At 51.4% G+C, this 27,656-nt stretch overlaps 2 protein-coding genes across 8 annotated transcripts in view; one reads left to right on the forward strand and one right to left on the reverse strand.

Annotated features, from left to right (window-relative positions):
• The window catches only part of NCAPD3 (non-SMC condensin II complex subunit D3), a 64,358-nt gene extending 41,403 nt beyond the window's left edge, over positions 1-22,955 (forward strand). The window contains exons 24-34 of one of the 4 annotated variants that reach the window (XM_082477478.1): positions 170-249; positions 6,388-6,525; positions 6,638-6,798; positions 6,984-7,183; positions 15,603-15,713; positions 17,258-17,509; positions 17,897-18,057; positions 18,201-18,340; positions 19,162-19,239; positions 21,926-22,115; positions 22,215-22,955. In XM_082477478.1, coding sequence (XP_082333604.1) covers positions 170-249; positions 6,388-6,525; positions 6,638-6,798; positions 6,984-7,183; positions 15,603-15,713; positions 17,258-17,509; positions 17,897-18,057; positions 18,201-18,340; positions 19,162-19,239; positions 21,926-22,115; positions 22,215-22,320 — 1,617 coding nt within the window. In that variant the 3' untranslated portion in view covers positions 22,321-22,955. The remainder of the gene's footprint in view (positions 1-169; positions 250-6,387; positions 6,526-6,637; positions 6,799-6,983; positions 7,184-15,602; positions 15,714-17,257; positions 17,510-17,896; positions 18,058-18,200; positions 18,341-19,161; positions 19,240-21,925; positions 22,116-22,214) is intronic. The other 3 variants (XM_082477480.1, XM_082477479.1, XM_082477481.1) reach the window with 3 other exon arrangements.
• A 600-nt stretch (positions 22,956-23,555) lies between these two features.
• Positions 23,556-27,656, reverse strand: part of JAM3 (junctional adhesion molecule 3) — a gene marked incomplete at its 5' end in the record, with an annotated part of 60,077 nt that continues 55,976 nt past the window's right edge. The window contains 5 exons of one of the 4 annotated variants that reach the window (XM_082477485.1): positions 23,556-24,425; positions 24,998-25,085; positions 26,165-26,219; positions 26,305-26,434; positions 27,476-27,575. In XM_082477485.1, coding sequence (XP_082333611.1) covers positions 25,008-25,085; positions 26,165-26,219; positions 26,305-26,434; positions 27,476-27,575 — 363 coding nt within the window. In that variant the 3' untranslated portion in view covers positions 23,556-24,425; positions 24,998-25,007. Of the gene's footprint in view, positions 25,893-26,164; positions 26,220-26,304; positions 26,435-27,475; positions 27,576-27,656 lie in introns of all 4 variants that reach the window. The other 3 variants (XM_082477487.1, XM_082477484.1, XM_082477486.1) reach the window with 3 other exon arrangements.

A 27,656-nucleotide genomic window follows, 5' to 3' on the forward strand; every position in this document is an offset into this window, starting at 1 on the left:
ATGCCCTCACTGTCTCGTGCGGGGTGCAGCCGCCTCCCCGCAGGCAGGGGCACTGAGTCACGGTCAGTCTCTCCTGCCCACACTCTCCCATGTGAGCGCCCATGGCCCCAGGGACAGAGGGCTGTGTGCTGAGGCCCCCGTAAGCATGAGCCTTCGTTCTCTCGAGCAGGAGGACTTCGTGAAGTGGAAGGGCTCCCTGTTCTTCCGGTTTGTCAGCACGCTGGTGGACCCGCACCCAGACATCGCCAGGTGAGTCTTTCCTCGCGCCAGCCAGCCGGCCGAGTGATTGGCCTAGTTTCTGGAAAAGATCTCTTTTTCTTTAAAACTGGTTTAGAGTTGCGTTATTTATGATTTAGTGAGCTTTTGGCAGTTGCCAGAAAATTAGCCAGTTTTTAAAATACTAAGCTGTGTAACAAAGCTTTAGTTTTCACGTAAGTTTAAAAACAAAAAACGAAGAAGCCCTTATCCAGATTGACCATAAAATAATCCCAGCCCTGACCACATTTGCTGACACTTTGTTCTTCCAAACGGAGGAGGGAAGAGCAGCGTGGGCCTCTGCCGTGGTCAGCTGTCGAGAGCAGAAGCCAGTAAGTGTTGGCTTCTAGGCCGGTGTAGGAAGAGTTCAGACTTTCTCCTGAGTGCAGAAGCTGCAAGGAAGAAATTCTAGGGATTAACACAGAATTGCTCAGTGTGAAATCATAGGGTATGGTTTACAAGGCTCCTTGGAAATGGGTATTTCCCAAGAATTGGAAGGCAGGGGGACTGCCTTGCCACTGTTAATTCTTATCCTTCTATAATTAAAGATGTATTTTCAAGGGGTTTAGAAATGATCTCACAGAATTTGCTAACCTTGATTATATTATATGAGTAATTCTTTTTAAAGCAAGTCTGCAGTTGGAAAATATAATGTTGAATGCATGGCAGAAGCTACCACAGTTGGGAAGAGGTCTTTACAGATTCATTAACTATAAATAGCATATAGTAATGGGTCCCTCTGGTTCCAAATATGGTCACCAGTGGTTTACTCTAGTTCCGTGGAAGGATTTCTGTTCGGTTTCCTTTGGGTATATTTTTCCAAGGAGAAACATTTTACATAGTAAACTGGTAGAAGGTTAACATCCTAATTAGCACGTCTAGAGTCAGAGAGGAAAGCTAAGGCTGCTATGCTTTCTTTTTCTGTGTATAATTGGGAAAGGGATGGGGCAGCTATGCCGTGCCCTCTCGCCTTCCCCTTCTGCCACAGGCCGGCCCTGCAGCCCGTGTGCCACGTGCGGCCCAGGAGCAGGCAGGAGCTCCAGCGCTGGGGGGCTTGGGGAGGACACGCCCGGGAGGGGAGGGTGGGTGTTTAACCTGCCTGTCGGTGTCTTCCCCACTTGCATCAGCTCCTCCACGTGTATGTTACGGCCTTGTTCGCTCCATAGACCATGTGCAGGGCCTGTGCCACAGGTGATGAGAGCATGAGTCAGAAGGAAACTAGAAGGACAGGCAGAAATCTCCACTGTAGTGAGAAAACCAGTACTTCTGGTAGCATTTTCTCCCTCCCCCTTAAACCTTTCCATTTTATCCCTGCGTTCTGGATTTGTTTGAACCATGGTAAAAATGTGGAGCATGATTTGAAAAGCTTTGAAAAACTAAATTAATCTGTCCTCTATTTTTAGGCCAAAGGTCAGGCCTATCTGCTTACTTTAAACATCTTAATTTTTCCATATGTATCTGGTAAGACAGATCTTCCCAAGAGACTATAGCGGCAGAGCCCTGTGAATTTATTTTTGGTCCAGGTGGTGGATTTCCTGGCAATTCTGGCATGAACAAAGATGCATGACATTTTTTTTAATTAATTTTTATTGGAGTATAGTTCATTTACAATGTTGTGTTAGTTTCTGCTGTACAGCAAAGCAAATCTGTTATACATATACATATATCCACTCTTCTTTAGATTCTTTTCCCCTATAGGTCATTAGAGAGTATTGAGTAGAGTTCCTGTGCTATACAGATCCTTAATAGTTATCTATTTTATATATATTAGTACATGTATGTCAAGCCCAATCTCCCAGTTTACTCCTCCCCTCGTTTTCCCCCTTGGTAACCGTAAGTTTGTTTTCTACATCTGTGAATCTTTCTGTTTTGTAAATAAATTCATTTGTACCCTTTTTTTTTTTTGGTTCCACCTGTAAGTGATATCATGATATTTGTCTTTCTCTGTCTGGCTTACTTCAATCAGTATGACAATCTCTAGGTCCACCCATGTTGCTGCAAATAGCGTTATTTCATTCTTTTTCATGGCTGAGTAATATTCCATTGTATATATGTACCACATCTTCTTCGTCCATTGCTCTGTCCATGGACATTTAGGTTGCTTCCATGTCTTGGCTGTTGTGACTAGTGCTGCAGTGAACATTGGGGTGCATGTATCTTTTCGAATTATGGTTTTCTTGCACAGCATTTTTAATTGGTCCTATAAACCCCCAATATGAGGGCTACAAAATTGTATGACCTGTTTCCTCGTCTATCCACTAGGTGGTGCCCGTGTAGCACAGCAGGCAGGGTGACGGCCAGGTGGCAGGTGGGCTGTTTCAGGGGAGCCGGGCAGATGCTCTGGGCGTGCAAGAAGGCAGGGGCCGGAGGGGTTCAGGGCAAGATGGTGACTACAGTGATGGGCCATGGAGATAGAGAAGGAAGTAAGGCAGAGATGGCTTGGTTTGGGAGAAAAGGGAGGAATTGAGGATCTAGAGGGCTCCGTGCAGGACACGTGAGGGGATGAAGGAGTCAGAAAGCTGCATGGGTTGGCAGGTGAGGGTGGGTTGTCCGACCTCAGAAGTGGGGGCTTCGGTGTCGTGACACAGAGTCCTGGTGGGGGGCGGTCCCTGAGTTGATGAAGCCGGGGGACCAGGAGGCTGTGTGGACACTGAAAGGGCTCTGAGAGATTGTCCCAGGCCTTCTGGGCTGTTGGAACAAGTCCCACAGACTGGGCAGCCGATAAACAGCAGGAACTGCCCCTCCCTGTTTGGAGGTGGGGAGTGTGAGGGGAGGCGCTTCCAGAGAGCAGACCTCTGACCCTGTCCTCACGGCACCGTGTCCTCACGCTGCGGCAGGGGAGGAGGGACTCGGGCTTCGTTTATAAGATGCTCACCCCGTCGGTGAGAGCTCTGCCCTCGTGACCCAGTCACCTCCCACAGGCCCTCCTCCTAATACCACCCGCTCGGGGCTCGGTTTCCGACATAAGAATTCGGGGGGATACAAACTGGGATTCAGACCATAGCAGCGATGTTGGGGTTTGGAACGGAGAAAACCAGGCAGCGCTTACCGAGGGGTCAAAACAGGCACGTGGCAGGAGCGTCCAGAGGAAAGGCCGAGCCCCGCGGGAGCCTGGTGGAGGGCGTGGCTTCTCAGCAGCAGCCCGCCCTCTCCCCTCCCGCACGCCCTCCCCCAGCCAGCTTCTGCTTCACACCACCTTTGGCAACACATTCTGTACGGTTTCCATAACATCTGTGCACCTGGTGGAACACAGGCTTCCCCGAGAGGCAGGGGTTGTTTTGTTTACTGCTGTATCCCTCGCATCTGAAACTGAGGAGACACTCAGTGGACATTTTGTGCGTGAATGAATGAAAGTGTGGGGGGAGTGTGGTCCTCGTGCCTGGACTGTGGGTCCTTGGAGGACAGCCCGCTTGTTTATGAAGAGGAGGGACAGAGTGGGAAGCAGCCGACACGTCGTGGAACCAGGACCACAAAGCATACAGCGGGAAGATGGCAGGCGGGAAAGGACCTGGGAAGCGAGCCCCGGGTGACAGCGAGGAGGGCCGGAGAGCGAGGGCGCGTGGGTCAAAGTCCGTGTGGATGCAGGGAATTGATCCTGGTGTGGATGGCTCTGAGCCCCCGTCCCGGTCTGAGAACGGCCAAATCAGGACTCTGAGTCCATCCACAGCGGCCTTCGCTGAGCAGATAGCTGCTTCAGAGTAGCATTTGCTCGGGAAGACATCTGAAAGAAGTGGGGTTTTTATGATTCTTGCTAAATCTAAAAGAGGAGGGACTTCCCTGGTGGTCCAGTGGTTAATACTCCGAGCTCCCAATGCAGGGGTCCCGGGTTTGATCCCTGGTCAGAGAACCAGATCCCACATGCATGTCGAAACTAAGAGCTCGCATGCCACAACTAAAAGATCCCGCGTGCTGCAACTAAGACCCAGTGCAGCCAAATAAATAAATAAATTAAAAAAAAAAAAAAATCTAAAAAAGGAAGTGACCAGACGGCTCTTCTCTTGTGGCCTCATTGGGCTGATTGAAACCGAGAATTGGATTCTTAGTATTACTCGGGATTAGCTGGCCTTCCTTCTGTTTTACGTATGAGACAGTTCCTGCCGTGTGAAATCTGCAGTGTCCCTGACCTGGTGGTTTGTTGTGTGTGGTCCCCGTTAACTGTCCTGTGGGGTGAGGAGAGTGAGAAAGGGTGCCGGCCCTAAGAGGCATCATTAGGATGCTGGTTTCTTTTAACTTGTCAGCTGACAAACTAAAAAAACCGTCCCTCTTGCCCAGTTGGTCAAGCTGGTGGGGGACCTGTGAGTCTTAATCCAGTCAAGGCTGAATCTTGTCCTGTGGGTCCCAGTCATTATGCAGCCAGCAGTATTAGTGCTGGGTTTTACCACTGACTGTGCACCTGTTCTGGTGACGCCGAGCCCCAGCATCCAAATCCTCCTTTGCATAATTTATGTTAAACTGGATTTTTTTTTTTTTCTTCTAATGGCTGCGTTGGGTCTTCGTTGCTGCCCGCTGGCTTTCTCTAGTTGTGGCGAGCAGGGGCTTCTCTTCGTTGCCATGCGCAGGCTTCTCATTGCGGTGGCTTCTCTTGTTGTGGAGCACAGGCTCGAGGCACATGGGCTTCCGTAGTTGTGGCACGTGGGCTCTAGAGTGCAGGCTCAGTAGTTGTGGCACACGGGCTTAGTTGCTCCACGGCATGTGGGATCTTCCCCGACCAGGGCTTGAACCCGTGTCCCCTGCATTGGCAGATGGATTCTTAACTACTGCGCCACCAGGGAAGTCCCTAAACTGTGGAATTTATTTGTACAGTTAGTTAAGCTGGTTATTCACCAGTGTGCTTGCCCATCAGTCACCACCTGTACGTGTTCTTGACCTAAAGTGAGTAGATGAGCATTTGACATCAAATGGAAGCCTAAAGCAGCCCATCTTCTTGCAGAAGCATCGCTGGATTCTCTCTGGTTGTATGTATTCATAGGAATGACTTCCAAGTCTGGCAGCTGTGAAAACCCTTGAAGTTAACCCGTGAAGGGTTAACTGTCATCAGATACCTCAGGGGTGAAGTCAGGTTGTTTCTTGGGGATGTGTTTGTTTATTTAGCGGTTTTCTCCATTCGTGGTCACTGCTGGTCTAGCAGAGTAACCTTGTCAGGAAAGCCCCTCCTCTGATCCTGTGGCCTCCGCCCCCAGCCTGCTTTAAGAGCCTGAGCAGGTTTGTGTGGAGTGGACCGAGGGCGCTTACGGCGCTCGGGCCTCCTCCCCAGGGAATTCCCTTCGGTAGGTAGAGTTTTCGCTGTGCTGTGGTTGCAGGTGCGTCAGGGTGAACAGTCAGAGGGTTGCTGTTGGCAGCAGGTCACTTCACTGTCGAGATCTCTGACCTGCCTCCTCTGGCTCGTAGTGGGTGTGTGTGCTGTGAACAGACTGATTTTGCCCTTAGCCTGAAGGAGAGCATCAGGGGGGAAGGGACTCTCCTGGGGTCCCGCGCGTCCCAAGGCCAAGAGCAAAGTGCTCAGACTGTGCTTGTTGCTGCTCCTCCCGCCAAGAGCGGCGGGGCTCCTGTCGAGTGGAAGTTCCATTGAGCTTGAACAGGTTGGTCTGGCCGGTGTGACCGATCAGAGCCAGGCTCCACTGCCTTGGGTTGACCCCCGAGCGGAGGCCAGGCCTGGGCGTTCCCTCGCCTGTCCGCGTGTGCCTGCTTTGGGGTCGTGGGCACTGGGCCCTATGTGTCCCTGTGCAGCCTGGGTTGAGCGGTTGCTGCCTGTGGCGGGTCCTTGTCCTGCTGACCCGAACTAACCTGCTCTTGTGCTTAATCCCGGTGCTCGAGAAGGTTCAGAGTTCAAGTTGCGGTGGGAGGGTGAGGTTCACTCCGGGTGGTTGTGGCCAGCGGGTCCGCCTGAAGGAGCCGTTTTGGCTGGGGAGGGAAGTTCTGCACGTGAGGTGTAGCTCAGTGACAGCGGCCTGTGAGTTTTGCAAGGAGAGCTGGTGGTGAGACCTGGGTTCACAGGGCAGGACAGGCCGAGGAGCCGAGTGACGGGAGTGCAGCTGTCGCCACCCTCTCCACGGTCCCCTCTGTTGCAGGGTCTTGGTGTGACTTAGAGGCTGTCTCCCGGTAGCACACGGTCCCCTGTCCCCTTCTCCGCAGCACTGGGAAGTTCTGCCTGGCCCACCTCCTGCTGAAGAGGAACCCTGCCATGTTTTTCCAGCACTTCATCGAGTGCATCTTCCACTTCAGCAGCTACGAGAAGCATGAGAAGTACAACAGGTTCCCCCAGTCGGAGAGGTCAGCGCCGCTGGGGCAGGGTGCGGGGAGATGGGCAGCATCGCCTCCTGGGCGTGCGGGTGGCTCCAGCTGCCATTGGAAGTGAATTCCTCTCGGCCTCGCCCACGGGCAGTGCTCAGAGGGTCCTGTTCTGCTCTAGAGAGAAGCGGCTGTTCTCACTGAAGGGGAAGACAAACAAGGAGAAGCGGATGAAAATCTACAAGTTCCTCCTGGAGCACTTCACAGACGAGCAGCGGTTCAACATCACTTCCAAAATCTGCCTGAGCATCCTGGGTAGGCAGGACCGGCCGGTGTAGGGGATGAGATGTGTGTGAAGGACCCAGCTGCCCTGCAGCCGGGGGGCGCTTATGTCCTTGGCCGTCAGCTGTGCTGTTTAGGCCGACGGACCACCGGCTGCGCATCCCCCCTTGCCCCGCCCCTGGCAGCGTCTCTCAGAAGCCCATCTCTGCTTCCTCCAGCGTGCTTTGCTGACGGCGTCCTGCCCCTGGACATGGAAGCCAGCGAGCTGCTCTCGGACGCGTTTGAGGTGCTCAGCTCAAAGGAGATCAAGCTGCTGGCGATGAGGGCCAAACCAGACAAGGACCAGCTCGTGGAGGAGGAGGACCTGGCCCTGGCCAACGTGGTCATGCAGGAGGCGCAGAAGAAGCTCATCTCCCAGGTGAGTGTGCTGCTCCTGAAAGGGGCCTGTGCGCCCCCTGCCCCGAGTCCCGGCTGTCTGCCAAGGCCCCGCCTCGCTCTTCCCAGCGGCCTCCACGCTCACCTGGGGGGGCTGTCCTCCACCTGCGCCCGTGGCTCCAGCGGCTCCCGTGAGCCTGGACCTGCGAGCCTGTGGCCTGGCTGTGCTGCGGGCATCTCAGGCAGAATCGCTCGTCTCTCCTTCCTCCTACGTGTCTCTCTCATTGTGGTTCCCAGGGGCTCTGTTGTGGAGAAGAGCACCTTTATCTGCCAAGTTACCCTAAAGGGAGCCCGAGTCTGGCAGGCCAGGCACAGAGCACTGCTTGGCCAGTGCATGTGAGGATTGGGATTCGAACAACAGCTGTGGTCCTCACCAGGCCCAGGTTCTGGTACCGAGCCTGCATTGCCACCTGAGCCCTGAAGGCTTCTGACCCCAAAGGAGTGGACTTTGGTCACATCCAATGTGTCCCCAGGTCCTGTCCATTCATCCCACAAATCCGTCTGTCTCACGTTCCCACTAGCTCTGCATTTATTTAACCTGTACCACTTCCATCTCTTGTTTCTTTTTGTTCTAGACTGTGCACCGCCTTGCTGCCAGGACAGTCTTTTTTTTCTTTTTTTTTTTTTTTCTTATTAGGCATCAATTTTATACACATCAGTGTATACATGTCAATCCCAATCGCCTAATTCAGCACAAAACCATCCCCACCCCACCGCAGTTTTCCCCCCTTGGTGTCCATATGTCCGTTCTCTACATCTGTGTCTCAACTTCTGCCCTGCAAACCGGCTCATCTGTACCATTTTTCTAGGTTCCACATACATGCGTTAATATACGGTATTTGTTTTTCTCTTTCTGACTTACTTCACTCTGTATGACAGTCTCTAGATCCATCCACGTCTCAACAAATGACTCAATTTCGTTCCTTTTTATGGCTGAGTAATATTCCATTTTATATATGTACCACAACTTCTTTATCCATTCGTCTGTTGATGGGCATTTAAGTTGCTTCCATGACCTAGCTATTGTAAATAGTGCTGCAATGAACATTCGGGTGCATGTGTCTTTTTGAATTACGGTTTTCTCTGGGTATATGCCCAGTAGTGGGATTGCTGGGTCATATGGTAATTCTATTTTTAGTTTTTTAAGGAAACTCCATATTGTTCTCCATAGTGGCTGTATCAATTTACATTCCCACCAACAGTGCAAGAGGGTTCCCTTTTCTCCACACCCTCTCCAGCATTTGTTGTTTGTAGATTTTCTGATGATGCCCATTCTAACTGGTGTGAGGTGATACCTCATTGTAGTTTTGATTTGCATTTGTCTGATAATTAGTGATGTTGAGCATCTTTTCATGTGCTTGGTGGCCGTCTGTATGTCTTTGGAGAAATGTCTATTTAGGTCTTCTGCCCATTTTTGGATTGGGGTGTTTGTTTCTTTAATATTGAGCTGAATGAGCTGTTTCTATATTTTGGAGATTAATACTTTGTCCGTTGATTCGTTTGCAAATATTTTCTCCCATTCTGAGGGTTGTCTTTTCGTCTTGTTTATGGTTTCCTTTGCTGCGCAAAAGCTTTGAAGTTTCATTAGGTCCCATTTGTTTATTTTTGTTTTTATTTCCATTACTCTAGGAGGTGGATCAAAAAAGATCTTGCTGTGATTTATGTCAAAGAGTGTTCTTCCTATGTTTTCCTCTAAGAGTCTTATAGTGTCCAGTCTTATATTTAGGTCTCGAATCCATTTTGAGTTTATTTTTGTGTATGGTGTTAGGGAGTATTCTAATTTCATTCTTTTACATGTAGCTGTCCAGTTTTCCCAGCACCACTTATTGAAGAGACTGTCTTTTCTCCATTGTATATCTTTGCCTCCTTTGTCATAGATTAGTTGACTATAGGTGCGTGGGTTTATCTCTGGGCTTTCTATCTTGTTCCATTGATCTATGTTTCTGTTTTTGTGCCAGTACCATATTGTCTTGATTACTGTAGCTTTGTAGTATAGTCTGAAGTCAGGGAGTCTGATTCCTCCAGCTCCGTTTTTTTCCCTCAAGACTGCTTTGGCTATTCGGGGTCTTTTGTGTCTCCATACAAATTTTAAGATGATTTGTTCTAGTTCCGTAAAAAATGCCATTGGTAATTTGATAGGGATTGCATTGAATCTGTAGATTGCTTTGGGTAGTATAGTCATTTTCACAATGTTGATTCTTCCAATCCAAGAACATGGTATATCTCTCCATCTGTTGGTATCATCTTTAATTTCTTTCATCAGTGTCTTATAGTTTTCTGCATACAGGTCTTTTGTCTCCCTAGGTAGGTTTATTCCTAGGTATTTTATTCTTTTTGTTGCAATGGTAAATGGGAGTGTTTCCATAAATTCTCTTTCAGATTTTTCATCATTAGTGTATAGGAATGCAAGAGATTTCTGTGCATTAATTTTGTATCCTGCAACTTTACCATATTCATTAATTAGCTCTAGCAGTTTTCTGGTGGCAGTTTTAGGATTCTGTATGTATAGTATCATGTCGTCCGCAAACAGTGACAGTTTTACTTCTTCTTTTCCAATTTGTATTCCTTTTATTTCTTTTTCTTCTCTGATTGCCATGGCTAGGACTTCCAGAACTATGTTGAATAACAGTGGTGAGAGTGGACATCCTTGTCTCGTTCCTGATCTTAGAGGAAATGCTTTCAGTTTTTCACCATTGAGAATGATGTTTGCTGTGGGTTTGTCATATATGGCCTTTATTATGTTGAGGTAGGTTCCCTCTATGCCCACTTTCTGGAGAGTTTTTATCAGAAATGGGTGTTGAATTTTGTCAAAAGCTTTTTCTGCATCAATTGAGATGATCATATGGTTTTTCTTCTTCAATTTGTTAATATGGTGTATCACATTGATTGATTTGCGTATATTGAAGAATCCTTGCATCCCTGGGATAAATCCCACTTGATCGTGGTGTATGATCCTTTTAATGTGTTGTTGGATTCTGTTTGCTAGTATTTTGTTGAGGATTTTTGCATCTATATTCATCAGTGATATTGGTCTAATTTTCTTTCTTTGTAGTGTCTTTGTCTGGTTTTGGTATCAGGGTGATGGTGGCCTCATAGAATGAGTTTGGGAGTGTTCCTTCCTCTGCAATTTTTTGGAAGAGTTTGAGAAGGATAGGTGTTAGCTCTTCTCTAAACGTTTGATAGAATTCACCTGTGAAGCCATCTGGTCCTGGACTTTTGTTTGTTGGAAGATTTTTAATCACAGTTTCAATTTCATTGCTTGTGATTGCTCTGTTCATATTTTCTGTTTCTTCCTGGTTCAGTCTTGGAAGGTTATACCTTTCTAAGAATTTGTCCATTTCTTCCAGGTTGTCCATTTTATTGGCATAGAGTTGCTTGTAGTAGTCTCTTAGGATGCTTTGTATTTCTGCGGTGTCTGTTGTAACTTCTCCTTTTTCATTTCTAATTTTATTGATTTGAGTCCTCTCCCTCTTTTTCTTGATGAGTCTGGCTAATGGCTTATCAATTTTGTTTATCTTCTCAAAGAACCAGCTGTTAGTTTTATTGATCTTTGCTATTGTTTTCTTTGTTTCTATTTCATTTATTTCTGCTCTGATCTTTATGATTTCTTTCCTTCTGCTAACTTTGGGTTTTGTTTGTTCTTCTTTCTCTAGTTTCTTTAGGTGTAAGGTTAAATTGTTTACTTGAGATTTTTCTTGTTTCTTTAGGTAGGCTAGTATAGCTATAAACTTCTCTCTTAGAACTGCTTTTGCTGCATCCCATAGGTTTTGGGTCGTCGTGTTTTCATTGTCATTTGTCTCTAGGTATTTTTTGATTTCCTCTTTGATTTCTTCAGTGATCTCTTGGTTATTTAGTAACGTATTGTTTAGCCTCCATGTGTTTGTCTTTTTTACGTTTTTTTCCCTGTAATTCATTTCTAATCTCATAGCATTGTGGTCAGAAAAGATGCTTGATATGATTTCAATTTTCTTAAATTTACTGAGGCTTGATTTGTGACCCAAGATGTGATCTATCCTGGAGAATGTTCCGTGCGCACTTGAGAAGAACGTGTAATCTGCTGTTTTTGGATGGAATGTCCTGTAAATATCAATTAAATCTATCTGGTCTATTGTGTCATTTAAAGCTTCTGTTTCCTTATTTATTTTCATTTTGGATGATCTGTCCATTGGTGTAAGTGAGGTGTTAAAGTCCCCCACTATTATTGTGTTACTGTGAATTTCCTCTTTTATGGCTGTTAGCAGTTGCCTTATGTATTGAGGTGCTCCAATGTTGGGTGCATATATATTTACAATTGTTATGTCTTCTTCTTGGATTGATCCCTTGATCATTATGTAGTGTCCTTCTTTGTCTCTTGTAACCTTCTTTACTTTAAAGTCTATTTTATCTGGATGAGTATAGCTACTCCAGCTTTCTTTTGATTTCCATTTGCATGGAATATCTTTTTCCATCCCCTCACTTTCAGTCTGTATGTGTCCCTAGGTCTAAAGTGGGTCTCTTGTAGACAGCATATATATGGGTCTTGTTTTTGTATCCATTCAGCAAGCCTGTGTCTTTTGGTTGGAGCATTTAATCCATTCACATTTAAGGTAATTATCGATATGTATGTTCCTGTGACCATTTTCTTAATTGTTTTGGGTTTGTTTTTGTAGGTCCTTTTCTTCTCTTGTGTTTCCCACTTAGAGAAGTTCCTGTAGCATTTGTTGTAAAGCTGGTTTGGTGGTGCTGAATTCTCTTAGCTTTTGCTTGTCTGTAAAGCTTTTGATTTCTCCATCAAATCTAAATGAGATCCTTGCCGGGTAGAGTAATCTTGGTTGTAGGTTCTTCCCTTTCAGCACTTTAAGTATATCATGCCACTCCCTTCTGGCTTGTAGAGTTTCTGCTGAGAAATCAGCTGTTAACCTTATGGGAGTTCCCTTGTATATTATTTGTCGTTTTTCCCTTGCTGCTTTCAATAATTTTTCTTTGTCTTTAATTTTTGCCATTTTGATTACTATGTGTCTCGGCGTGTTTCTCCTTGGGTTTATCCTGTGTGGGACTCTGCGCTTCCTGGACTTGGGTGGCTGTTTCCTTTCCCATGTTAGGGAAGTTTTCGACTATAATCTCTTCAAATATTTTCTCTGGTCCTTTCTCTCTCTCTTCTCCTTCTGGGACCCCTATAATGCGAATGTTGTTGCGTTTAATGTTGTCCCAGAGGTCTCTTAGGCTGTCTTCATTTCTTTTCATTCTTTTTTCTTTAGTCTGTTCCGCAGCAGTGAATTCCACCATTCTGTCTTCCAGGTCACTTATCCGTTCTTCTGCCTCAGTTATTCTGCTATTGATTCCTTCTAGTGTAGTTTTCATTTCAGTTATTGTATTGGTCATCTCTGTTTGTTTGTTCTTTAATTCTTCTAGGTCTTTGTTAATCATTTCTTGCATCTTCTCAATCTTTGCCTCCATTCTTATTCCGAGGTCCTGGATCATCTTCACTATCATTATTCTGGATTCTTTCTCTGGAAGGTTGCCTATCTCCACTTCATTTAGTTGTTTTTCTGGGGTTTTTTCTTGTTCCTTCATCTGGTACATAGCCCTCTGCCTTTTCATCTTGTCTATCTTTCTGTAACTGTGGGTTTTGGTCCACAGGCTGCAGGATTGTAGTTTTTCTTGCTTCTGCTGTCTGCCCTCTGGTGGTTGAGGCTATCTAAGAGGCTTGATGGGAGGCTCTGGTGGTGGGTAGAGCTGACTGTTGCTGTGGCAGACAGAGCTCCTTAACACTTTAATCCACTTGACTGTTGATGGGTGGGGCTGGGTTCCCTCCCTGTTGGTTGTTTTGCCTGAGGCAACCCAACACTGGAGCCTACCTGGGCTCTTTGATGGGGTTAATGGCAGACTCTGGGAGGGCTCACGCCAAGGAGCACTTCCCAGAACTTCCGCTGCCAGTGTCCTTGTCCCCACGGTGACACAGAGCCACCCCCCGCCTCTGCAGGAGACCCCCCAACACCAGCAGGTAGGTCTGGTTCAGCCTCCTCCAGGGTCACTGCTCCTTCCCCTGGGTCCCGATGCGCACACTACTTTGTGTGTGCCCTCCAAGAGTGGGGTCTCTGTTTCCCCCAGTCCTGTCGAAGTCCTGCAATCAATTCCCCCTCGTCTTCAAAGTCTGATTCTCTAGGAATTCCTCCTCCCGTTGCCGGACCCCCAGGTTGGGAAGCCTGACGTGGGGCTCAGAAGCTTCACTCCAGTGGGTGGAATTCGGTGGTATAAGTGTTCTCCAGTCTGTGAGTCACCCACCCAGCAGTTATGGGATTTGATTTTACTCTGATTGTGCCCCTCCTACAGTCTCACTGTGGCTTCTCCTCTGTCTTTGGACGTGGGGTATCCTCCCTGGTGAGTTCCAGTGTCTTCCTGTCGATGATTGGCCAGCAGCCAGTTGTGATTCTGGTGCTCTCACAAGAGGGAGTGAGAGCATGTCCTTCTACTCCGCCATCTTCTGGTTTCTACCAGGGCAGTCTTTCTTAAGTGCAAATTTGATCATTTTATTCTCCTGCTTAAAATAGACTGAGGCAGAGGGGGAGCAGGGGACTTTTGGGGCCATGGATCGTGGGTGATTGTCTAGGTGCGGTGTTGGTTACTCAGCATATACTTGTGCCAAAACTTGTTCATCTGTTCACCTAACATGGGTAAATGTTATGGTATGTAAGTTACACCTCATCAATGATATCTTTAATAAGTGGGTTGGTGGCTTCCTGTCACCTTCTGGATAAAATCCCAGTTCTTCTTCAAGGCACACAGAACTCCTGTGTGCACAGCATGCCCTTCCCTCCACGCCTCCTCCCATCCCTCCAGCCCGCTGACTCTCGGCCTCCGTGGAGATGTGCTCTCCTGCTCTGTGCCTTTGCACGCTGCCGTTTCTGCCCAAGGTGCCCTGTCCCACCCCGTCCTCGCCTGCTGCCACCCAATCCCTGCACATCCCAAAGGTCTTCCCTGATACACATCCCGCCCTGCTCCTTCCCTCTTAGGCATCCCCCTTCCAAAGTCCCTTAACACCTGCCACTCGTCACCTGGCCACACACTGTAACGCACAGCCTGGCCTAGAAGTAACTTGAAGGCAAGAGTTCTTGGCCTCATTTCTGTAGCCCTGGGGCTTAGCCTTGTGTCTGGTAGAGAGAAGGTGTTGGATGATATTTGTGGAGTGAATGCATTTAAGCCATTTTTTAAGGCTTTCCCTATACTTAGCCTCTGCTCAGACTCATCTTTATTAAATTATTTATTCCTTTAGTCTTTGCCCTCCTGTTTCAAGAACTCTGATAAGACTTTTTAGAAATGAGTGGATTACAAGTAAGGAACATATACTAGTGACTGTAAATGAGGAAAAGAATAATTTTCAGATTCAGAATGATAGTCTTGCATATGTGGGCTACTGTAATGAGGTATTTTTAATTCTAAGAGATTTAGTGCAGACCTTTGTGGTTAGTGATTGTTCTTGGTGAAGACTGCGAAGGCACTGTGTAAATTTACCCAGCACATTCTAAATGTGTGCAGAGTTACAGAGGGGGACACGCAAACCGTCTCCAGGCCTGGCCCCTCCCGTGTCGCCCTCCCACCTGCAGGGACGCAGATGTCCCCAGTCCCAGGGAGGATGTTGAAAGGAGGGGTCCGGCGAGGAGCCAGAGGTCCGTGGTGGGTTGTGGGGAGGTTTGGAGCTTGTGTCAAGTTCTTCACTCAGTTGTCCCTTGAGCAGTGCAGGGGCTGGGGCACCTCTTCCCACGCAGTTGAAAATCTCTGTAACTTACAGACTGGGGTTGTTCAAGGGTTAACTGTATTTCTAGTTTCTTTTTCTTGTTTAGAAATAAGAATAGTACTTGTCTGCATCCTGCTTTACAAAGCCCTCTGAGCATTTTTTTTTTTAAAGGATTGGCATTCTTTTTTTTTTTTTAAATTAATTAATTAATTAATTAATTTATGGCTGTGTTGGGTCTTCGTTTCTGTGCGAGGGCTCTCTCTACTTGCGGCAAGTGGGGGCCACTCTTCATCGCGGTGCGCGGGCCTCTCACCATCACGGCCTCTCCCGCCGCGGAGCACAGGCTCCAGACGCGCAGGCTCAGTAGTTGTGGTGCACGGGCCCAGCCGCTCCGCGGCACGTGGGATCCTCCCATACCAGGGCTCGAACCCGTGTCCCCTGCATTGGCAGGCAGGTTCCCAACCACTGCGCCACCAGGGAAGCCCCCTCTGAGCATTTTGAGGTAATGGTTTTACAGTCTCCCCAGCTGAGGTGGCGTTCCTCTCCAATCCCCAGAATCATATCAAAAATGAAAAGTAAACTTAGGTCGTGTACGAGATCAGCCACGCAGGCAGAACTAGGCTGAGGGAAAGTCTTTGTCTTTCAGAACTTTGTGCATCTCACACAGTCTTTGTTTGTGTTACCACAGGTTCAGAAGAGGAATTTCATAGAAAATATTATTCCAATTATCATCTCCCTGAAGTCTGTACTAGAGAAGAATAAGATCCCAGCTCTGCGGGAACTCATGCACTATCTCAGGGTAAAGACGGCCTTGGGATTTGTGGTTGGTGCCAGCCCCCGTTGGTTACTCAGGATGTCCCGCAGTCCTGACCATGGGTCCATCTGGGCTCGGAGCTGTGCCCCAGACCGGCCTTTGACTGGGGGGAAGACAGATTGACTCCGCAGGTTCCTCGGAAGCTGGTCCTGCCTTTTTCGGGCAGTTGAGTCTGTCCTTGCTGACAATTACATTCAGTTTTGAAGCTTCTCAGCTGCGGCCACAAGCAGAGCCCTCGTCTTAGTTTACTCGTGTGGGATAAAGTGGAAATGCTCATCGTTTAATTCAGGACTCTTGCCTCCAACGCTGTCTCTGGGTTCCCAGTCGGGAGACGCTGTCCAGAGCAGTGGCTTCGGGGCGTCCTGACCCTGGTCTGCGCAGTGGGGCACGCGTACATGCAGAGCGGACATAAATGAGGCCTCAGGCCTCTCTGCAGAATCTTTCAATTAGAAAGAAATGCAGCATTTTTTTCCTTTTTGTTTACACTAGGCTATTTTCTTCCTCAGAAAATGCTAAGAATCATTTTTTTCCACAAAGGGCTCTGAAAGAATTAGATTGAATAATAATTTTTCAAATATCTCTTTATCATACAGAAGTGAAGGTGGGAAAGACAGGCTGACTGTGGAGAAAATGAGGACTTCAGGTCACTCATGTTTTTCTTGCCCTGCTAAACCTCAGAGAGGAATAAAAAGAGCTTAGGTCCTAGGTAGACTCCTTAAACACGTGAGGAAAGTAAGTCCCCTTTTCTGAGCACACACCGAGCACGGCCACACGGCTTCATGTGGACCCCATCGGAGCAGCTCCCGCAGTCCTCTCCTCCACCTGGGAGCTCTGGGGCGGCTGGAGGACTGGGTGGGTCTCATCCCCTAGTGGTTGGGGCCACGGTAGATCTTTTCTTCCTCCAACATGTTAGGGAAAATGGTGTCTTCCTTATGGCAGAGAGGCTGGGTCCTAGCATCCGTCCTTAAGACCTGAGAGCATCCGCGCCCTGATGTGCTCGCAGCCTCCGTCAGGACGTGCAGATGGCTCCGAGCCGCAGCTGCATCCCCTGAGAAAGCCGGTGTGGGCAGCTCCCCGTGGCCGGCTCCAGCCAGGACACTGTGTTGCCCGCTCCCCAGCCTCTGGCTGGGATTCCTGAGGGGCTGCCTCGTGGCACCACAAGAGCCTTTGCACTGGTGGTGACCCAGAGCCGAGCCAGGCTGCCCAGATACACCTCCACCCCCATCCAGCTGTCAGGGCAGTTCTGTGCCCTGTGACGGGCTGCTTTAGGCTAAGATGGTGGGATTCCGGGTTACCTGGCAGATACGCGGGAAGCGTCCAGGGGCTCAGGCCCCTGCCCGTGTGGTCAGTACAGTGCAGCCGGCACTTCCTGGGGAAATACCGTCAGGTTCACTCGTCGGTCGACGTAGTGGAAACCGCCTGCTCTCAGCACGTGTCCTCAGTGCTGTTCCTGTTATTGATGATGTCATGTGGGAGAGCTCATTCCCTTATTCAAGAGAATGCTCACGGATGCCTTGGGTCTGTTTTAGGAGGTGATGCAGGATTACCGAGATGAAATCAAGGATTTCTTCGCGGTTGACAAGCAGCTGGCCTCAGAGCTCGAGTATGACATGAAGCGGTACCAGGAGCAGCTGGCCCAGGAGCAGGAGCTGGCGCGGCGGGCCGAGGCGGACGGGGCGGCCGCGAGCACCGAGGGGGCGTGGGCCGGGCAGGTGGGTGGGTGGCCCCTCTCCAGTCTGCTCCCTGCCGCCCGCCTCCCCGGCGTGGCCCAGCATGCACGTGTGAGCGCCGTCGTCCGAGCGAGGCCCTGGGGTGGCTGGAGGCCTGAGGGTGGCTCAGTGTTCCTGTGTCCTGCGGACAACATCGCCAAGGGCCTTCTCTCCGTCGCCCCCGCCCATCTGGAAAGTCACTGAGCCCCAGTGGGGGGAGCGTGCGAGTTCCCGGAGAGCGAGGACCCTGCTGAGGGTCCCTGCTCTGATGGCAGAGAGCCTGGTCTCCCCCGCAGCCCCCCGGGTGCGCCGCCTCCCAGACTCCCGGACAGCCCTGTGAGTGCCGTGCCAGGCAGCTGCCGGGGCCACCGGTCTGACACGGAGCTGCTCAGAGGGTGTAAACATTTCTTGACGTTAAGTGTTGGAAGATACATAGTCTTAATTTCTCTTCTGCGACAGGTTGTTCCAAGTTTGGAAACGCCAGCTCCTGCCGGCCGAGAAAATGGCACCATGGGCACCGCCGCCAGCCAGCCGTCCACATCCAGGCCCCACGCTGCCCACATGCCTGCACCTCTGTCCCTGGACACCGGGCCACTGAAGAGGCTGGTGCCCAAAGCCAGGTGTGCAGGGCCGAGTCACCACGTCCCCAGAGGCACCTCCCAGGTCACCCTGAGCATTGTTCGTGTGTTGGCGCAGATTGGGCCCGAGGGAGGATGAGGGCGCGTCTCACCTCTGTGCTTCACTGGTGTCTTTGCAACAACAGGCCCATGTCGCCGAGCACCATCGCCATCCTGAATTCCGTCAAGAAGGCCGTGGAGTCAAGCGGCCGGCATCGCGGCCGGAGAGTGGGGCTGCCACCCTTCACCATGTGTCCCGAGAGCCCAGGCGAGCCCCCTGAGCGCGGTGAGTCCACCGGGCGGCTCCAGGGCTCTCGGAGACCCGGGCCCCCTTCTCCTTCCCCATCAAAGCATTTCTGTTTGTTGTCTTTAAACAAGGGACTTTGGGGACTTGGGGTCACAGGGAGTAAAACAATCCTGTTTATGATGGAGGATCTGGAAAATGGGGTGATGTGGAGACCCAGCCGTAGCTGTGAGGTGTGTGTGTGGTTTTGTGTATGCAGTTGTGGTGGAGGTTATGTGGCTTCGTAACTGTCCTGCACACAGTCCCACGACCACAGCAACACGGGGAGGGCTTCCCGTCGCCCCTCTGCAGTGCCTTGGCGGCCATGACGTGTTCCTCACCTTCCTGTTCCTGGAAATGTAGGTTTTCTCAGCGTTTTGAAACAAAGCACATCGCAAAGAACATCCTGGAACATACAGTCTTGTATGTGTGTGATCTTTAGGATTAATCCCCCTGAATGTCTTTAACCTTTTGATGGTCAGACTGTCGTCTCCAGTTCCCCTCAGTGACACCCCTTCCGTGGCCCATGAGAGCCCAGGTCCTACGGAGAAACACTGGTTTCATAATTTTCCACTTTGTCTGCTGAGCTTTATAGACCAAAAATTTTCATTTTCATTTCCACTTGTTTGAATCCCAGTGAGAAAGGCCGTTGTTTCTTGTGTTTGTCATTTATTTGTATCTTTCTGAATTACCTCTTTAAAAGAACACTTTATTGGGGACATTAAGTGTATTGTGTAGTTGCAAGTGTTTTTTCTCATTGGAATGTTTTGTCCCTGGGGCTGTTTGGGTTTTCAGAGAGGTAACGCTCTCCGATTTCATCCCAGTGTCCTCGCAGGGCTTGGAGCAGGAGTCCAGCGGAGCTCTTGACCTCATAACGAAGCGGGCGATCAGCACCCCTGACCGTAAGTGGTTCGCGGGGACGAGCCGCTCTCCTGGCTCTGCGGCAGGTACCGCGTGTGCGGGGGTCGCAGCAGAGCTGCTTCAGCCGTGTCACGGGGCATCAGGTCAGACTGGGCACAGCTGGCCGCCGCCCTCTTCCAGGTGCTTTTACACCTGTGACTCCTCAGGTGGCCAGCACCTCAGGCCACCCGCTTCAGGGGCCAGGTGTCAGTGCTTGCGGCACCGCGCGTCACTGCGGGCTGACCGAGCGGGCTGAGGCCTCCCCTGCTGGCCGTGAGGACAGCCTGTGTCCTCTCTTTCCCACTGGGAGGCTTTTCTAACGTCCCGTGCTTTCCTTCTATTTAAATACAGAGGTGAGTTAGAAGTGTGTGTATTCCTATTACTCATTTTATACAGCCTATTATCTCAAAACCCATAAAAACCATTATTTTGAGCTAAGTACTGCAGTATGAAGAAACTCTGCCTGTCCAGAGTCTGTAGGATGTTTGCAGGGCCCCGCCTGGCGTGGCCCATAGGCCTCTGCCCATCTCCCGCCACCTGCCCCTGGCTCTGCACCCCAGGGTGGGCAGTCCTCCCAAGGGTGCAGGAGCCCCGCTCTCCTGTCATCCGCGTCCTGGGGCCCCTCCCCTGGCCGTCACCCCTTCACTTCCAGAAGAAGCCCCGTTTGACCCTCAGAGTGGATGAGGTGCCCCTGGCACCACACTTGCAAGTCCTTCACCGTCCGTCTGGCTTTGGTTTGTAACTGTTTGCTCTTCCCCATGTCCGGGGGCTCTCCGGGCCTGGACGCTGAGGGCTGCGAGCCGGCGTGGTAAGAGGTCAGGTGGGTGGCCGAGCTGGGCAAGACCTCGGGTGCTCCTGCTCCGGCCCCACTGCGCTCTCGGCACTGATCGTAGGCGTTGTTACAGGAGGAGCGGAATGAGCCGCTGCCCGTGATGCTGAGGCCTCAGGGCGTTGGGCCGTCGCACAGTCTGCCCCGTCAGCGAGCACTTACTGGGCGCATGCTGTGTTCGTGCGCCTTGCCTGGTGGCTCTGTTACCTGTGAGCTCTTAGAATCCTTAACCGGTTAGAGATGATTTTCATCCAAGTCGTCCTTTTAAGGGAGACTAATGGATGAACAGAACTCCTACCCCACCCCTCCCCAGATGACGCCTGAATCGTGACAGCTTTTGCCATGAAGAGCAGGGGTAATTTGGGCTCCTGTATGTCTAACGGGTCGAATGTTATGTATGTAAAAAGTCACCCTTTTTCAAGCAGAAGAGTGCAGTGTGTGCTCTGTGCTCCTGTCCTGGCGGTTTGGTGCCAGACGCTGTGGGAGGGAGTGCAGTTCCCGTCCTCTGCTTGTCCCCCAGTCCCTGCTCTGTCCTGACTGCATGAGCCCCTCACAGGAGGCCCGGCTGCTGCCACTTGGATTTGCACTGGAAGTGAGACTACTTTCTCAAGTCTCTTGAATGTAAAATTCCTGGGGCTCTCTCCTCACACTGAACCAGAAAGAAATGCTGGAAGATTTCCTCCTAGCTCTCCCTCCTCTGAGAATTATCAGATAACTTAAGAAGCCCACGTTCTGCCTTCTCTGGTTTATATACCGGTTCTGTCACCACTTCTCAGGTGGGGTGACCATGGGGAAGTGGTCTCAGCTGCACTCGGTGTGGACACAGCATTTCTGCCGAGTGGAAATGAGGGATTTTCAGAGCCAGATTTTAACTGAAAATGGGGGGAAGTGGGGGGTAGCAAGTCCCTCTTACGCTGTAAGTCGGTGGTGAAGGTGCTGCCGCCTGGACGCGCCAGGCTGTGCAGGGAGGGGGCTCGGAGCCCCCGGGGGCCCAGGGTCTCTGGACAGCAGCGGTGGAAACATGCCCTGCTGCTGCCTGTTCAGGGGGCACAAGAGGCTCCTGGGCCCACGGCACCACGGATGCACCGACAGACGCTAGCCAGCCACGGCGCAGGGGATGCCCAGAGCCTGGCCGTTCTGGCGCGTGCGGTGACAGCACGCCTACCGGCTACGAGGTGGGGGCGTCTCGGGGGCAGTGGGGGCCAGACCCCCTGAGCACGGAGCCACCGGGGTGCACACGCGGATCTGGGCACAGATTTGCCTCTGGGGATGGGGGGACCCAGGGTAGTAAACGACAGTCGTGGTTCAGTGTTTTCAGCACTTACCTTGTACCAAGTACTGTGTTAAGGACTTAACACAAGTGATCTCATTCAAACCTGGCAGTTCTCCTGAGGGAGGTGCATGTGTCTCCCCTTTAGAGATTAAGAAATTCGAGGTTCCCACAGTAGCTCGCACAACCGGTGGGACGCAGAGCCCGAGTCTGACCAAGGTGGGAGGGGAGGTGGCAGGCAAGGGGACATCTGGGGTAGCAACAGGGCTGCAGTGACCAGAGGGAGGGAGGGAGCAGGGCAGCATCTTCAGGGGACTCTGGAGCAGTGACAGGAAGAGCAGGGGACTCTGCAGGGGGATCTGAGCTGCGGTGGGGCCTCAGGCACGACAAGTGGCCGGCGAGAAGCCAAGGCTGTGCGCGCTGGTTCTCGGAGGGCAGTCAGGCCAGCGGTCTGGTGCTGCAGGGTGGCCCGATGACGGAGGCCGGGCTCGGGCACCGCGTGGGCCTGAGTGGACCCGCATCTGACCTCGCTCAGTTCCTCTCCCTGAAGGCCTTCGCTAACCCTCCCCTGACTCTCCCCGCCACCCAGGGACCATCCAGAATGTCACGTTTGGAGCGGGACTCAGCTACATCAGCTCACCCCGGACACCCTTTCCCGTCAGAGGCCACTCCCCCCCGGCCAGGTCCACGAGCCGTGCCGACACCTCAGGAAGTCTGGGGGTGTCCGAGGCCCCGGGCCAGGGGGACAACGTTCTTTGTCTGTCGCTGCCCGACATGCCGTAAGTTCCCCAGCCCCCGCCCAGACGTGTTCCTGTTGGGGGGCGGGGGGGCCGTCCCACCCCAGGTGACACCCCAGGTGACACGCCTATTCCCCCCAGGCCCCCGCAGCCTCCACAGTGGAAAGTGACATCTCCCGCCAGAGGAAAGGACAGCACAGCCCCCAGGAGGTCACGCCGCAAGGCCCCCCTGAAAACAGCCAACTGACCACTGCCCCTGGCCCCAGACGCTTCCACCGTGAGCAAAGGGCTCGCCTGTGAGTCCAGCGCCGCCTAGCTTTTCACCTGTGTGGTTGGTCAACCTTTTCAATTTCTCCTTATGAAATACCTGGTTAAAAAGTGTAAAATACTAGAGAAATGCCTTAGGCATTTAATACTGTAACTTTACTCCAGACGGAAGGAGGCTGTCAGAGGGCGGCTTCCCACGCTGCTTCTCCTGAAGCTGGAGAAGGTCCTGCTCTTGCAGAAAGGCCTCCTTCCCCGGCTTCTCCCCACCGTGGTTTGTGACCCTCTTTTCCCCACTTCAGCCAGCCTGTGTCATGTGCTAATTGTGTGCAATAAACCGAGAGATTTGTGAATTTAAAAAAAAAGCTTTGAAAATATCCAGTCCCTTCTCATAAGCGCTGTTCTGGTCGTTAAAGAACACAATCCTTGAGCTTTCTCTTCTGTAAGTCAAGCTTCTGTTAGCTGGTTTCAGTTTGTTATACTAAGTACATAGTTTCCCGTATCTGATGTCAAAATCTTGATTGTAATATTTTTTCTATTCTTATTTATAAATTGCAGACTTTTAAAGCTTTTTCAAATGAATAAAAGTATGAGTACAGCCTTCGAGAATTTTTAGCGCAGGACTTTTATCGGTAGTCATTTAATTGACATAAAGTGTTTAAGAACCCAAATCTTCCCCGTTAGGGAAAAAGGACTCAATCTGTCTTTAACGTCCAGGTCCTCTGTCCCTGCCTCTGTCTGTCTCCTCACAGCAGACATCTTAGCACAGACCATACGTCTCTGCTTAAGAAAACCCTGTGTGTTCCCCACCCGGAGCAAGAGCGGCGCTAATACGCACGCAGTCTGCTAAGGGCTGTTCCTGCGGGAGAGTGGCCTTAGGTTCCTCTGTCGGCGCCGTCAGGTAACCTTAAAGCACTTGTATGTGTGTGTTTTGTCCAAGAATGACCAGAAAGAAATCTGTTTGGTTCACGTCTTAATCCCAGTTCTACAGAAGTAAAAGCACAGGGTTGCTGCTTGCGTGTCCTGCACGTGACGGGGCGGTTGGATAAGAGGGTGGATGTCGTGACCCCCCAGCTCCCGTGTGTGAGCTGACACGCGTGTGTGGAATCAGTCACAGGGCTGCCCCTAAGCGAACACCCTCACCTCCGTCCAGCGCTTCAAACCTAGGGCCGCGCCGGACACGACACAGGAAGGAGAGGAATGAAGAGGCTGAGCTGCTTTTTATTTTTTTAGAAGCTTTTATAAATGAGGTTTAAGAAATACCAACTCACAGGTGTGTTTGTTAGTAGCACAGGTCTGTGGCACTGTGTACAGCTGCAGCCACACAAAGGCCCCAGCAGCCCACGTGGCCTCGCGTCTCCAGCAACGTTTACATCTTAAAATCACTCGATGCTCCTTTTCTGTCTGCGTTTTTACAGCAACGCGCAGCAACCTCCCAGACCCCACACTCACTCCTCTCTCCTCCGTCAGAGCCAGGTCACGTGGCAGCAGGGCGGAGGTTTTAGGGTGCAAGAAGACTACCCCATCACTGTGACAGCCGAGGAGGAGGCTGGAGCTGCCCCCACAGGCGGAAGGGCCCTACCCTTCTCCACCCAGAGGAGCTGAGGATGAAGGGACGGTCTTAGGTCTACGCTCTCAAGACCCAGACGGAAGAAGTCAGGCACCCCAGCGTGACGAGGTGCTGCCCTCTGCTGCTGCAAATAAATACTCCACGACAGAGCGTTCACACGACTCAGAAAGAAAGGGCAACGGAAGTCTCGAGTATTCAAGTAAGAAGACACTGAAAGTTTCATCCCAAGACGACTCTGTTCTACATAAAAACCATCCTGTAACACAGTCGGAGGCATCCTTCTGAGAAGCTCCTTGCTCCCAAGGGCTTCACACTGAGTTAACACAGCAGCGTGTCTGAGGCTGAGAACAAAGGGTGCTGTTCCTGACGCCCCCACAAAGCAGGCAGCATGTGGGGCACGATCAGGAAGTTGCCTTTGACTCAGGCACACACTTTGCCCATCGTCAGTCGGGCCGTCGCCCGGCCGCCCTTCCTGCTGTTCTTCAGAGGCTGGCCTTGCAGCCCTGCAGAACAGCTTCCTGTGAGGCGAGACAGAACCTGCGCTGTCTTTATGGCAGAGAGGGACAGTGGGGTTCATTGTCTTTAAAAATATATAAATGTAGTTAACAGATTTGATTTCAAAACTGCCTTTGGCCCTGGACCGTCGTATGAACTACACAAGTAAGTAAAATGAATTTAAAAGCCGGACAGCAGGGCTGCTGTTTCCTGAGCCATCTTCAGCCAAAAACCTCTGTCCCAGGGAAGCTAGGCTGGGGTGCCACACCGAGGACCCCGCCCTTGCCGCCGTCCTGGGTTGACCCACGTGGTAGGTGAATGGCACCCTTAGGTAGGGCTGATCCACGCACGGTCAGCGTCGGGGCATCGGACGAGGGTGGGTGGGCGGGCGGGCAGGCCTGGAGTCAGGAGCCAACACCACTCCGAGCAGGTGTGCGGCCCAACCCCGGGCACCAACCAGCACGGTCTGCACACTGCGTCTGGGTCTGGGGCAGAGGTGGTCTGAGTAGCCCGAGGAAGAGGCAGCGTGAAGCTAACCCGAGAGCCCCTCATGTCCCTTCTGGAGAGATGCCAACAGACCAAGACAATACTCAACTGGAATTTTCTTAAAGGTTTCCTAAGCACAAGAAACAGTGGTGTTTCCAATTGAACAGGAGCAGCTTGGGCTCCTGCCTTAAGTTGAACTTTTAAAAAAAGAGGTTATTTAACATTGTATGACAACTTATTTACAGTTTAAATAGAAATTTTCAATAATCAAAATACATCTTTAGCAAAAATTTAGAATGTAAAATTTTATAAAATAAACACCCATAGAAAAGCAGAACGTTGTATCAGTACCATTTCAGATTTAGCGTAAGATGCAGGTCTTCCTTCAGCACTGGGACCCCCCAGGGATGAGCAGGGTTCCCACAGGTAAGAAGATTCCCTCCTCCTAACGAGCAATTTACCTTCCTGATTTGGACTGTTGTTGTAAAACGCTGACCCAAAAGATTCCCCAAGATGGACACTAGGGCAGTGACAGCAAAGCCTCAGGGCGAAGTGGCCTGACCACTTGGCCCCCGGCTCACGGGCCACCGTGAAGCCAGGTCACTGCAGCTGAGGCTCACGCCTTGACCCCCTCTGCCAGCCCTTGGATACCGATGCCAACACCACCTGCCACGGGGCAGATCACCACGCCTCCCGGGCCCTTGGCGCCTGCCCTGAGGCCACCCAGACCCCGATGGGGTCGGCCTTGAGAACCCAGTCACTTTTTGGCCTTGTGACGGTGCCCATCTTGAGGAAAACTCTTTTATTCGTGTGGCTTGTTAAAAAGTAAGAAAGGAGTAGCGGTCAACTTTGGCCAAAACAAAAAGCTTTCGTGTGCATGTCCAGCCCCGTCTGGCTCCCCTCGTGGGGCTGCTCCCAGCAGGGTCCCCCGTGGAGGTATCCACGTGTGCATGCGGCCGTGCTGCCGTCTAGATCACGAACGAGGACTTGTGTCTGAAGTCACCCTGCAAGGCCAACGCCGGGTTAGAGGGCGGCCCGCGGCCACGCAGGGCCCGGCGTGCGGTGGGAAGGGAGCCTGACACCGCTTCCCCACAGCGTGCTCTGAGGAGAGGCCGCGAGGCCTGTGGACTGAGTGCCCCGCGAGCGCACAGCCAGGGGCAGGGCTGAGGGCTCGCGCTTCGGACGTGACTCAGAAATCTCTTCTACGGACCTGCTTGGTTCTCAGGGGAATGTCGTCTTCCCTGCTCGGGACACTGCAGCCTCTAGGCTGCCTTACCTCCTCGTCCGTCCTGATGTAGTTAACTCCATCCGGCTTCCCTGGGTTCTTGTAGCTGAAACAGAGGAGGGGGAGCCGAGTGACCCCCAGGGGACCACAGACATGCCCACTGGAACCTCGTTCGTGTAGGACAGGCTCACCTTTCCCCGTTCTGCTTATTGTTGATGAAGTAGCCACGTCTGTAGGCACAGCAGATGCCCACTGTGATCAGGGCCAGTACAGTCAGGACAACCAGGACTCCCCCAATAATCCCGCCGATGTTGAGGTCATCTGGAGAAGAGGAGGGGTCAGAAGACGCGGCCTGCTGCCCCTGCCCCTCCCGGCCCGGAGCACCTCCGCCCACAGGCCATGACACCCACCCGCTGCACCAAAGCCACGTGGCATTGCCTGTGGGGGCGTCACAATCCTCTGGGGACATTATTACTGGACGACATGGTTACACTACAAAGACAGAGCTAGGAGCCAGAGTCCTAAGGAAGAAAAAATTCCGAAATTTCTAGGGCTGCCCCTTTGCTGCGGATTGTTTTTAAAGGGGCAAATATGAGGTGCAAACGTGGCCTCGCGGCCACCAGCCATCCCACAGGAGACCCTCAGCTGCATTCTCTCGTTTCAGTATGGGGCCCTAAAAATGCAACAGAAACTACACGGGGTGTAGCGACCAAAGCCATCTAACTCGGAAGCTGCTGAAATTCTCCCTCTAGTACAGTGTTCTTGAATGTGGGTGCACTGTTATTTAAAAATAAGTCCATTTGAAATTTTGATTTCATAATGTCAGTTCCCAAGCTCTGTCCGTAGAGTCCAGAGGTCTGGGGCAAAGCCCAGGAATCTCCCTCCTGCCGAGAGCAGCTTCCCAAACCTGACAGCAGCCAGGAGAGTCGCCTGGAGGCTGACTCCACAGGCGAGGGTGGGCCCTGGAATCTAACCCTGTCCTGCCCTCAACCCCCCCCTAGAGCCAACACGCCCAGAGAAAGAAGCACCCGAACAGGGTAGAATTACTGGGGCTAAACCCTGGCTTTCAGCTTACTGCAAAACGGTTAAACTTGATACATTTCTGGAGAACCTTGTGTCTCGATAATTCTATCAGTTACCAAAGAAATGGAGTTCATGAAACTTCGTTAAAAGTTACATGATGAGGAGAGGACCCGCGTGTCAGTCCTACAGCTGCTCGTTGGTGCGTCCTCGCCTCCTCCCACCGGACCCGGGTGGAGCCCGTGTGCCCGTGCAGAGGGGTCACAGCTGAGGGGCACCAGCGAGCGTGACCGTCCCATCCACCTGCCGGCCTGCAGGGCGAGGCTCGGCAGAGACACTCACACACTTCCATGTCCTGCTCCTCGCAGCGGGCCGAGCCCGCGTCGTTGGATGCGATGCAGTAGTACTGGCCCGAGTCCTCCTTGTGGATGGCGCTGAACACCTGTTTGGGGACTGGGAGTGAACGGGGACCCGACGACAGGGCTCGGTGCACAGCGAGCCCCCTCCGTGCCAGGGGCACCAG

The sequence above is a fragment of the Balaenoptera physalus genome, assembly GCF_965194825.1.
Source record: "Balaenoptera physalus genome assembly, chromosome: 10".
NCBI classification, from domain to species: Eukaryota; Metazoa; Chordata; class Mammalia; order Artiodactyla; family Balaenopteridae; genus Balaenoptera; species Balaenoptera physalus.